At 35.7% G+C, this 13,468-nt stretch overlaps 1 protein-coding gene across 1 annotated transcript in view; it reads left to right on the top strand.

The window, feature by feature from the left end:
- The window catches only part of Iftap (intraflagellar transport associated protein), a 57,701-nt gene that overhangs the window by 13,187 nt on the left and 31,046 nt on the right, over window positions 1-13,468 (top strand). Inside the window, exon 2 of the mRNA XM_027936607.2 lies at window positions 3,298-3,453. Within this exon, the coding sequence (XP_027792408.1) occupies window positions 3,321-3,453 (133 nt within the window). The 5' untranslated portion in view covers window positions 3,298-3,320. The remainder of the gene's footprint in view (window positions 1-3,297; window positions 3,454-13,468) is intronic.

Raw genomic sequence — 13,468 nt, 5'->3', positions numbered from 1 at the left:
TGACTTTATTTCCTTAGGTGAGGCAAATTATTTTGATAATATTTCATCTTCCTTTCAACATAGCAGTAAGTCCTAATTGCACAGAGCTATAAAGGTTTGAGAAGACCCTGCACAACTCTTTAAAAATGTGTTATTATGTATTATTGCGTTTCAGTGGTAAACCTTAATTTTTTTACCCCCCGCCCCCACTACTTTTTGCAGGCATGCTACCCTCTTTGCAGGCAATGCACTTTGAGAGACTAGTTCATGGTGACTTGTTTTTTAAAGCTTACCGCTGATATCCCTGGAAGTTGTATTTCTTTTTTTTTCCCCAGGGGGTAGGGAGGGGTACTGAGGATTGAACTCAGGGGCACTTGACCACTGAGCCACATCCCTAGCCCTATTTTGTATTTTTATTAGAGACAGGGTCTCACTGAGTTGCTTAGCACCTTACTTTTGCTACGGCTGGCTTTGAACTCAGCCTCCTGAGCTGTTGGGATATCAGGCGTGAGCCATCCGCCTGGCTAGAAGTTGTATTTCTTTTGGGTAAGTTCATTAAGCAACAACTGAAGATAAAAATTTAACGTGTGCTAAGTCAATGGTAATTCTTTTATACACCATATTTCATAATAGTACACTATCAGAGAACATAAAACTTTAACTAGCTTAGATAATTGTTGGTTTTATTATTTGATAATAGAAAATAGTACTTCTGGGAAATTATGTAATTTTTACCCCCCTCTTACCCAGTGCTGGATAAAAAGAGAACCTGGTTCCTACTGGAGGCTATGCCTGCGAACGTATTGCTTCTGATTAACTGGTTGATGTTTATATATATTTCCTTATCCTTATAATATGTACTAGGTCTTCCATGTGGTATGCAAAGCCCTAAAACATAGACCAAACAATAAACCTTGTTGTCTAGACAAGTCTCCCCTATCTTTCCCCTCAGAATAATACTTCATGATAAAAACACAAAAGTATGTGAATGGTAACTAAAAAACCAGCTTCCTTTTAGAAAACCACTATGATTTGCATAAACCACTTGAGTGTCTGGCCAATGATTATCTGCTTTGTCAGTCCCTAGGGCCCTTTAACATTAGTTATTTATATTTTTATAGATAAGGAAAGTTCTAAATTTGAAGATGAATACTTTTTAAATTCTTCCAGTAATAATTTATATTCCAAAGTCTTAGAAAGTCAATAAAGTCAACAAAATCTGTATTGTTATAACCTTATGACCATATAGATAAAATTAAAGACCTTGAAGGATTTTGAGTTTGTGTTGTGCATAACCTATTAATTGTTTGCCTTTGGTATTACTGAGATGTGTTAAGGGTAAATACTCAGAACATACCAATGCACAAATTGGAAAGCAAGTCTAAAAGTATTTCTGTCATTACTGCTAAAATATCCTCAAGAGCTGGGTGTGGTAGCATATGCCTATAATCCCAGCAGCTCGGGAGGCCGAGGCAGGAGGATTGGGAATTCAAAGCCAGCCTCAGCAAAAGCAAGGCGCAACTCGGTGAGACCCTGTCTCTAAATAAAATAGAAATAGGGCTGGGGATGTGGCTAAGTGGTTGAGTGCCCCTGAGTTCAATCCCTGTACCAAAAAAAAAAAAAAAAAAAGAGTAGTAGAAACCACAGCCTGGCTACTTCTTTTGATGTTTGTTCATTGAAGCATACTACCAGAGATGGCTCAAGGAAGAGATTAATATAATGCATTGCTGAAGTTTTGCTGGGCTCGACTTCTGGAAAAGTACATTGATGCTGAAATTCTTATAATTAGGTACACGTCTTACTGATAGTGAAATAATAGCCACCATTGAGATTATTTATCAGTATTTATTATCTAGCAACTGCAAACAAAACTGAGTAAACTTCATTGCTGAAGCCTGGCATTGTTACAGATAAATTTGCATAAGCCATAACTGATAAGATGAAAAGTCTAATTTTCCAGGTACCAATAGTTTGAAAGTTTCTTTCAATTTAAATTAGTATCTACATACACTTTTTATTTTTGTCCAGTCTTTTACATGTTTTATCTGAGACTGTAATGCATAGGGAACTATTTGGATTTATCTTATGTAACATCAGTACATTCCATGTCAGAGTGGTCACAGTCATGAGAAAGCTTTGTGGAAGCAAAGGACAGAATACTAAGACTGGTCCTGTCCTCCATCAGTAGTATCATCATCATCATCATCATCATGATGGTCATTATCCCTAACATATCTTGAGATACATAGTAATTTAATCATCATAGTAATCCTGTGAGGAACATGTAGCATCACAGTTCCTTATTACTTTTCCAGAAATTTTTTGGAGTTAAGAAAGGCAATCAGTGCACAAACCATCTATTATACAAATGTGCAGTGGGGTCTGGGAAAGCACCTCATATGCAGCCCAGTAGGATTTCTTTAGGGAAACGTGAATAGTTGTACTGAGTAGAATAAACAAAAGCCATAAGTACGCTCATGTTAATTCAGATTGGTTCTCCCCACCACATGAGTTCAATGGGAGGTTAAGGCATTTGGAGAGAAACTGAACTTTCAGCTGGGATTTGACAAAGAAATGTATTCCAGTGAATAGAATGAGAAAATCCAGAAAGGACAGTGTGGCCCAGTTTTAATGTATGAAAAGATGTCAGTTACAAGAAGGAAGGATTGAAATTATTCAGGACAAGCTCACTAACTCAGGGCCCAGTTGGGCTAGGGTATAGAGGTGTTAAAAGCTGTCCAAAGACTGCTCTGGAATGTCAGCGCTTCCAGTTCCTGGATGTGTGAAAGCACAGTCAAGTCACCTGTTTGTCAGCCACAGTAAAAGTGAGTCACAGGATAGAGTTAAGCATAGTGAAGTGCATAAGGACTTGATTTCTGGGATCAGACTCCTAGCACTGACACTTCTTTCTACCGGCTGTCTCTGTGACCTAAGCGAGGGTTATGATGATTTTCATTAAAGTGCTCAGAACAGAACCTGGTACACAGTAAGTGCTAAATAAGTCACTAATAAAATATGCTCATATTGTTGTCATGGGATGAGTGGTTAGTTGATATACCCTTTAAAGTTACTGTCACTTTAAAAGACTTTGAATTTCTAATTGTGTAGTTATGTGACAATATTCTTGAAAATTAAGAAGATGGAAAGGAGGAAACTGAAGCTAAGCACAAATGTGCAGATGTATGAATAAAACTGATTTATTGACTAGAATTTTTTCTGTCCTTTTGGGGCCTTGGAATCTTGCATTGCCCGTCCAGGGTATTTTCTGAGCAGCTGGGACTGCATGACTCTCTGTTCATGTTTTACTTTGTGTCTTAGGTTAAGTAGCCTCGTGGACTGGGATGCCTACCCAGAAATTGGGATTGGAGATAATGGATGAAGATCAATTAATGGAAGAAGTCTTGGATAAGTTTGTTAATTGTCATGAGCAAACATATGAAGAGTTTCGGAGCACTTTTACTCATCTTTCAAAAGGTAAGATGGAGAAGTAAACATTCTACAGCAGTAGAGATAAAGAATTTTATTATATGTCTTTGTGTTTGCTGCCTTTTAAGAAGGACCATTTCATGAATACTCCCTCTTTTCCTTTATCAGGTAATTTTTATTAGGGCATCTGTGACAGATGTGTGTAAATACCAGTGTCTTTCTGTATCCGAGAGCTGTGTCATGGAGTCAGAGCCATTGAGTTTGATAACTCAAATTGCCCTAGGAAATTATTTAATATAATCTCTTCATTTTATTTTTAAAGACATGCAAATGCAAAGAGTGGAGGTTGTTAAAAGCATTTTAAAAACCTAAGATATACTACATGCATTTGGATCCTGGTGTCACCATTTGATGGCCATGTGACATTGGGGGAATAATAATAATATACCTGTCCCAAGGGTTGATAAGGGCTTGTTGAGAGCCTTGTATAACTCAGCATAGTGGTTAATGCATGGTGGGCACTTTATGAATTCCAGATATTGTTAATGTTGTGATGTTGGTGATGATGCTGTGGTTTCTATAGACAGGAAACAACCTTTTAGACCTGCTGTAATAACCCGAAGCCTAAAGGTCAAATCCCTGCTGTGGGTTTCATTACATGCTTTGTTGCTTCACACAGTGTCATTTTTTAATTGCGCCAGTGCTTAAAAGTTGGACAGTTTTATAGGAAAACCTTGATTTGTATCTTTTTCTTTTTTTTCAGATCAAGTGAGGATATCTGTTATCTGTTATTTCCCTTATGAGCTGAAGGTCAGGAGCCTTAGCCTTTTGAGCTCTCTAGTATATACACTCTTGGGTGCTCAGTCTAAAAATGTATGCACATGTTGTTTGCTTTTTCATTTAAGTGGCTTTCATGGGCACTGGAGTTGTAATCTTCATTTTAGGTTCTGCCTCAGGTTGTCATTGGTTGGCTGTGAATCTTTGTTCTTTTTGGACCATTGATCTGCATTTGAAGTGAGGTCATTGGTTCTCCACCTAGACTGTCCTGAGGAGCTTTAAGACCATATTAATACTAGAGCCCACTCTAAAGCTCAGCCGAGGCTAAGGACTCAGTATTTTGTAAAAGTTCCTGTAGTAATTCTGATGTGCACGTAAAGTTGAGAACAGGGGTTTCATAATCTCTGAAGTCATGACAGTTTTAAGGAAACCTGATCTCATAATTATAAGTCATGATTCCTATGCTCTAAGCAGATGTAAAAGAAAGATAGTTATCATGAAGAGGAAATGTGATGTTAGTCTGTTTTATCATGCAGGATACAGGTTAATCTAAAAATCTGAAATGATTTAAAATTCAAAACTTTTTGAGCACTGCTATGATGTCACAAGTAGAAAACTACATACCTACTTGTCCTCATCTGATAAGTCACGGTCAAAACACCAGTGCCCTAAAAATATGGTATAAAATTACCTCCTAAAGTGTCTATGAAACATGACTGGATTTTGTGTGTAGATATGAGTTTCATCCTCAAGATAATGTCATTACTGTCTATTTCAAATATTCCAAAATCTGAAAAACCTGAAATTCAAAGCACTTCTGCTTCTAAGCATTTGGAAAAGTGATACTCAAGCTCTAAAATAACATCGATAACTGTTTTGTTTAAACTAAAACAAAAACAAAAACAAAAAACAAAAAACATGGAATGTGGGTATTATTTACTCTTATGGGTCATAGAGATTTTAGGCATGTTAAAGATAGTTTTGGGGATGTCAGTGAATGATGTGTTTTGATATGATACGCAGATCAAATCTGGAGAATGACCAAATCTCTTTTTAGTTTATGAATTTAGGTTTAGGAAGCTGCTTCCTTTTTCTGAGCCTTGATTTCCTTCTTACCTTCTGGACCCAAATATGGCAGTATGAATGGCTGGCTGGGGTGGGGTGGTGGAAACAAGGGAAAAAACTGGTAGGATGAATGAATTTTGGATTGCCAGTGGCATTGTGAAAATCCAGATTATCTTGGAAATTATTTGTGTGACCCACTTCATTTTTGTAAGGTGGAATAGTAAAGTCTTATTACAAGGACTTTGATATTGTAAGGGGTTACACTGTGTTTATCTTTGAGGTCAGAGTCTAGTCTGTTTTCAGTTTTTTGTGTGGTTACTACATGCAGAGAAAGCAACTGTTGCAGATGTGGTAACTTAGGTTTTTTTTTTTTTTAAATTTTATTTTGGTAGTTGGAGATGGACAGCATGCCTTTATTTTATTTGTTTATTTTTACATGGTGCTTAGGATAGATCCCAGTGTCTCACATGGATAAAATAAATTATAAGACATATTAGAATATCAGCAGGCAGATTTTTTTTTTTCCTATTGTTTGTAAAGATATTACAAGGCAAGCACTCTGTCACTAAGCTATAGCCCCAGCCTGGTAACTTTGTTTTGAGTTTGGTTTGGGGCCCCAAATTGAGCTGAAATAGATGATGATGCGAGTCACATAAACTGCATCTCCAAGCACAGTTGTTTTTCCTTTCAAAATATCCTTAGGCACCAGTTCACATTATAAACTAATGACCTGAAAAAAATTCCTCTTAAAGCACAAAGAAATGTGAGTGAAAAAATATTTTAAATCAGTGTCTGTGTTTCCTCTGAAACATTTAAACACCTTCTGCAAAACCAAACAGGACTTGGGGACAGGCCTAACTAAGAGTTGAATAAGAACCCGGAGAACTCATCTAGGTTTACATGATCAGTTTACTTGAGAAACACATTAAGGCTCATTCTTCAAAGCCCCTCCCCTTCCTTCCAGGCCCTTCATTTGTCTGAATATTTGTTTGTTTTGCTTATATGTAGTGAATCTTCTCTCTGTTATCACCGTACGTACTTATGTACATTTTCTTAGTAACTTCTGTTTCTCAAGTCCATTACCATTTCTACTGATTGACTGTTCTATTTATTTTTATAATAGTTGTATGCCAGAATGCTTATGAGATTCATTTTCTTTCCAAGAGTGTTAAAAGGGTCAGTAATCCTATTAAAAACATTTCCCTAGAAAAAAATTAAATTATAGCCTTATTGAAAGAAATTCACATTACTGCTTCAGATTCTTGGAAAACAGTTGGAAACTGTTAATATTGCAACATAATTCTCACTACAGTACATTTATGTTGATAGTGTTTTGGAATTTTTTCTTTTATAAAACAGCTAAAGGTTTTTTAAGTCCTGGTACGTATTTGAGAATAAATATACTGTTACAGCAAAATATTTAAAGAGATATTAATTATTAAACAGTTATAATTGAATTCTTAGTAGTGTCTTCAGTTCAAGAGGATAAAATAAATTATAAGACATATTAGAATATCAGCAAGCAGATTTTGTTTTTTTTCCTATTGTTTGTAAAGATATTATATTATTGACATTGTGGATAAATGTAAGCATCAGGTTTCAGTTTCAATCTTCTGTGTCTCAGTTTCTTTGTGAACATAATTTACAGGTCTTTTCAGAGTATCTGTGGAAAAAGACTTCTTTCTCTTTTTCACATTTCTATCATTTTGTTTTTAGGTTCTAAAAACACAGGTGTGAATATTTCTTTTTGATTTTTTTTGTTAATGCATTTACTAATTTATTCATTCGTTAATATTTTGGGTGGGATACCACTGAACCAACTTCAGGTCCTAGATCCTAAGACATTAAGTATAGCACAGGAAGGTTTGATGGGTAAGAGCAGAAGCTGACCGATGTTAAAATGCCTCTGCTGGGTCATGGTTCTGTTGCTTTGATACTGAGATATGTGTCTCTCTATATCTGTATGTGCTTTTATATAATTCCACTTTTAAAACAGTAAGTATTCTGGATGAAGATGTAGCTTTGGTTTAGTAGGTTGAGAATTACTTCTAAACTGCTGAAGGAAAGAGGCAATTTCTTTTAATGTCCTATCTCAGGGTTATCACATGAACTGATTTTGGAAGCAGTTACTCCCAGCTTTTAGAGTGCTAGCTACCATTCATGTTGCTGTCTCACAGAAACTGTGCAGTTAAGAAGCTGGTGACTTAGAAGTTGACATTAAATCTTTTTAACTCCATTTTGTTACATACAGCAACTTTGGGTGTATGCTGTAGAGCTATGGTTTGAATGTGGCTTGTCCCCTACAGGTTTATGTGCTGAAGGCTTTGTGCCCTGTGTAGCAGTACAGAGGTAGGGCCTAGTGAGGGAATTAGATCATTGGGAATGCTGTTCTCTGAAGGCATAATACTGGTCGGTCTTATGAAGTGAGTTCTGGTGAGAATGTTTTGTCATAAAAGGCCTCACTGTCCCCTCCATGGTCTTCAGTGCCCTCTTTTACCTTGTGATCTCCCCCTCTTGCACATGCTCCCACTGTGATGCCATCTTCCATGAGATCCTTATCAGATCACTAGCATCATCCTCAGCAGATGATGGCATCATGCTCTTGCATTTTCAAAACTATATGCTCAATAAAGCTCTTTTTCTAACTTACCAAGCCTCAGTTATCTTGTTATAACAAAAGAAAACACACTAATTCAGAGGGTTACAACAGTCTTCAATTCTCAATCTCTTTCTCTTTCCCTTTCTCACACATATGTACCCTATTATCATTGTCCTGATCTTGTGCTTTAGGCTACATGGTTAATTTTCATCAAAGTTGCCTATTTTACCAACTAAGTCAGCCTAAAATAGTTTGGAAATTGAAATCAATCTACTGTGATTTTATGATAATTCTTAAATGAGTCTTTTGTCTTTTCATTCATTTCTTTCTTAAAATATCTGGGATTCAGTTTCCCAAGTGATTGTATGAGTTTCTGTATTAGCATATAGTGCAGTATTATATTCATTGATGCATTTATCAACTTTAACCTATTTTACTATGTGTAGATCAAAGATTTTCTGTTTCAGATTTGATGTGTAATTTCATTTCTGTTTTTTTTTTGTGCTGTTCTCATTTCACTTTTAGAACCTTATGCTTTTAGCATTTTACTGTTCTTTTAACATAGCTTTGAAAAAAACTGCTGTCAACCTCCCTTTTTTCCTTCATACTTACTATTATTTGAATTAAATTCCCCATTAGATAGGACATTCTGTTTCTGGATGTTTAGGACAAAGGCCCATGCCTGTGTCTCTGTGCTGGTGGTGTTTTGGCCTTCCATGGGCTCAAAATCTAGGATTTTCAAAACCACTAAGTGGGTTTCACTTTTTCTTAGATTTTAGTCATGTTGTGTAATCATTGAGAATTTAGTCTTTATGTACTTTATTTGCATTTAATTAAGTAAGGAGCTATGCCAATGCTCTACCATCATTACACATTTCAGAAATGTTCGGTTTACTATAGACTGTGGTCATGTGGGCCTGCATTGTCCAGAATAGTAGCTACTGTCCACATGTGACTTTTGAGTACTTAAAATATAGCTCATGCTACCCAGAATCTGGATTTTAAGTTTGATTTATTTTTAATTAATTTACATGTAAATTACTGGAAAATATTTAAAGGTATTTGGGACTCTGAGTTTTTGGGACAATTTTAAGATGTAAATTTTATGAAATCTGTATATTCTGATGAAAAATTGGCATCTGAACTCTGATATGGTGTATGAAATAAACACTGAATTTTTGAAGACACTATAAAAACAGAATGCAAAATATATCTGATATTTCATATTGACTATGTTTGAAATTTTTAAAACTTTGTTCCTGATGAAATATATTATTAAAATTAATTTTACTTTTTATTTTTACTGTTTATTAAGAAGAGGCTACTTGAAAATTTAAAATCAAGTATGTTGCTTACATTATATTTTCATTGGGTACCACATACATAGAGTAGGAATTCTTAAACTTGACTGGCTACCAGAGGCTTTTATGATAGCAGACTTTCATAAAAACACAGGTTCTCAGGTCTATTCCATGTTTATGAAATGAATATTCATGGTTAGGAGTCTAAGAATTTTGATATTCATAAGACTCTAGGTAATTCTGATGTACCACAAGTTTTGAGGGATCACTGGTTGAATTACAAATTCTCATAATCCCTTAAAATCAGGACTGTTTATACATCTTTAAGATATTAGATAATTATTAATGTTTGTGTTTAAATTATAAACTGGAAGTGATAGTCCCATGCTCCTGGTTTTATTGATATATTCAGCATTTTCTCCAATAACTTATTATAATAATGCAAAGAAATAGCCATGATTATTTGTTTTTACAGCCCAGGGAACTGAAAACTGTAGATTATAAACTTGTCTTGTGTCAGATCAAGGATTCAAACTTCAGACAGCTGACTCACTACCATTTTGTCTCTCCCACAGACATCAGGCAGTGTGAGATTATCAAAAACTAGTCTAATGTTATTATTAAGAGCACTAACATGTATTAAGTATGGGTGTTATGCTTAGTACTTTACATGGATCATTTCACTTAATTTTCTTACAATGGCCAAGTAAGGTTTAAGGTTAAGTACCTTACTACTACAGACCGACTGAATATCCCTCTAATTTATATGTTGAAGCCCTAACCCTAACATGGAATATATAAAGAGACAGGGCTTTTAAAGAGATAATTAAGATTAAATGGGGTCAGAGGGTTGGGCTCTAATCTAATCTGATTGCTGTCATTTTAAGAAGACAGACACCCGCAACCCCCAAAACGTGCACAGAGAAGAGGCCAAAAGCCTTGTGAAGACACAATGGGAAGGTATGGGGAGAGAGACCTCAGGAGAAATCAAACCTGCCTGCGCCTTGATCTTGGGCTTTCATCCTTCAGAATTGGGAGAAAATACATTTCTGTTGTTTAAACCATCGAATCCACGGTGTTTTGTGATGCCAGCCCAGGCAGACTTGTCCAGGTTTACGTGACCAGTTGGACTGCCTGTCTGGTCACTGTGGCTTCAAAGTGTACTCCGAACCACATTGTTTTCTGCTTTCCTTACAGAGGAGGCAGTCTTCTCAAGCTGAGGGAGGCACTGACCCACAGATAAGAGGAGCTGTGGGAATGAGTGTGCTATCCCGAACATTTATTGTACCTTCTCTAGAGTGTAAGCTCCATGGAGGTGACTTCCTGTGAGTTTTCTTCATCACTTTAGTGCATACAATGATGCCTGGTATTGTGAAATAAGTACATGCTTAATATTTGTTGAATAAATGAAACAAAAAGAAAATAAGAGTGGCAGACAGGTAGGGGACCTCAGATCCAGCTCTGAAGAATATGCAATGACAGGCACAGGAAAGCAAGCCTACGAAGACTGCAGTGCCCTGGTTTGGATTTGACATGCTAGGTAGCTGGGAGCTAGAGTAGGACTTACACATGAGAAGCAATAACACAAACTGCAAGTGATTTTGAAAGGTAGAGGCAAAGCAGAAGGAGAGAAACATCCAGAGTCAGACTAAGAAGGAGGCTGAGCAGAAGTACCTAGGTGGAAGTCTGGATTCAGGTAGTGGAGGAGGAAATGAAGAGCCACAGGGCCTATGAGATGTTCAAGTGAAGGAATGACAGACAGCACTTACAGGTGACTGACAGAGGACCAGGGAGAATAGACCTGAGAACCTGTGTTTTTATGAAAGTCTGCTATCATAAAAGCCTCTGGTAGCCAGTCAAAGATGAGTCACAGGTATTTTGCCTGGGGGATGCTGAGGTTCACAGAGGCTAAGCCACTTGTTTAAAGTTACACTGTTCTTATTTCAGGAGCCTCTTATTTATTTATATATATTTTTCTTGATTGAATGTATGTTCTGTCAGGAGCTTAGAATCTTGGGTTGGGATTTGGTTTACACTTCTGGACTGATAAATTTTGACTTGTCAGTTCAGCCATAAGAATATCACTACTCACACTTGACAACTTCTAAAAAATATAATTAAAAATGAAACTGGTGACAGCACATAAAACAACACTTTTTTTTTTATGTCTAAAGTTGACATATTTTGGTCCCCAAAGCTGTTTTGAATTTGAGCATTAGAAATGTATCTTTAAACTTCTATAGGGGTACAAAGAGAGGCTTTTCCCAATCTGAAGAATGAATTTTAAATTGGCTGTAGAAAATACCATAGAGAAAAATAGAGAAAGCAGCTGGCCCTCTTACCAATTTCAGAGCAGGAAAGGAATTTCAGTAGAGCATAAAAACAGCTTTCCCTTATAAAAGAGAACACAACAAGAAAAATAATCCTAGCTGTGTAGCCTTTTGCAGTTATTTTCTGTCGAGTATTAGATAGAGACTAGAGGGCTTAACATTGTTTTGATACCCTTGCAACTGGCAGATTGCCTGCGGAGGAAGTTGGAAACAACTGACCAGCTCTCTGTTTCCAGGTGGCACTTAGGCCACATTTTCTGCACTGTTGTTATCAGTCATTTAATTCCCTACTGAATATTGAGTGATGTTTTTAGTTCACAGCCCATTTGCAGTGTCTTTCTGTTTCCTTTTTTTTCGTTAGCCACATCAGAAAAAAAAAAAAAAAGGCAACTCGAGGAAACACTTTTGCAAATGTGAACTGAACAGTAAAGAGCCCATTGAAAAATAACAGAGCAAATAGCAATAAACTGACCAAAGACATAGGCCATTGGTATGATATTAACTTTAAGGGAAATCTGAGAAGACATCATATGTGGATTTGCTAGTAAAAGTAGCGAGGCAATTTTAAAAAAATTAATTAATCTGACATCCCTATGGAAAGAGGAGGGAAACGGTGCAATTTTAAAGTTTTTTTAAAATATTAATTTGTGATTTGGTATCCTTGAAAAGAATAAAGGGGCAAGAAAAATCGGGTAGTTTTATGGCAATCATACATTCAGTAGTTATCTGTATGTGACCTCTTTATCATAGCACCAAACATCACATAGAACACTCAAGAAGAAAAACACATATTGAACAGAGTGAACTAATTAATAGCCACGTCCTGTGAAGACTCTTAAAGCATTAGCAACATTAACCTTTTTTTTTTTTTTTCTCTTTGGGGGAAACATCTGCAAACTGTAATTAAGCAATTTCCATTTGTTTTTCTATTTCTTTTGTCATCACTAAATCACTACACTTAGGGAACAAATTGACAAATTATGAAACACAGAAAACTGCTGGTTCAGTTGCAGAAGGAAATTTCCCTCCCTCAAATTATGACAGATTTTGAGCTGATCGAGCCATTTTGTCTCAGATGCGTTAGCATAAATCTTCAGCTGAGGTTGTTATAATTCATATTCATTCTAAACACGAATATTTGGTTTATAGATAATCATTTGTTTTTCATGTCTGCTATAGTTTAGATGTAACTGGATAAAGAAAGAAACGTACTTAAATATATACAGCATTTTGAATTATAATCATTAAATTTATTTTTGGCAGTGTTCTTAATGCATAGTATTTTGTTACAAAAATATCTTTTCTAGTATGCTTTTACAGTTACATAAGATTTGCATATTTAAAATATTTTTGGTTTGTTTACAAATAAAGTAATCATTTTCTTTGGCTCTTTGTCTTTTTAATTTATAAATGTTAAATGTGGTGTATTTCATGTGTACATTTGAATTAGAAAGTTGAACATTTATAGGGAATTTGATTTTAAACTTTTACAAAATGCAGAGAAATATTATTAGTTAAATACACTCTTCAGATAGTCACTATGAACCTTTAGCCTATTTAAACAATATCTAGTAGGTGTGCATTTACTGAGTGTACATTTCTCTTTAACTGGTGACATTATTTTTAGTTGTTGTTCAATGTGTTGTTACTCGAAGGAAAGGGGTAAATTGCTTGGCTTGAAACTGAGCGGTCATAAGTCTGCATCCTTTGATTCAGTTGAATGGGCACGTATTCAAATTAAAATAGTTTTAGCAAAATGTTTTTTCATCCACGGGACAATAATATTTTTTTGAAATGGTCTACTAAACCTAAAGGGATACAAACAGGAAACATTATTTTAGCCAAACTCATGTCTTCCTTATATGAAAATCAAGCCACAGTCTTTCTAGTATGTGATTTTTATGTCTTTTTGGTTTTTTTAAATCTGGATTTGTTCTAGGGGAGATAGATTTATGTGATGTCAGTCAGAGCTTTTCTTCTTGCAATCAATT

The sequence above is a fragment of the Marmota flaviventris genome, chromosome 9 (genome assembly GCF_047511675.1).
Source record: "Marmota flaviventris isolate mMarFla1 chromosome 9, mMarFla1.hap1, whole genome shotgun sequence".
Lineage (NCBI taxonomy): Eukaryota > Metazoa > Chordata > Mammalia > Rodentia > Sciuridae > Marmota > Marmota flaviventris.
Note: the sequence above shows the minus strand (reverse complement) of the source record. Positions and strands in the feature narration are given on the sequence as shown.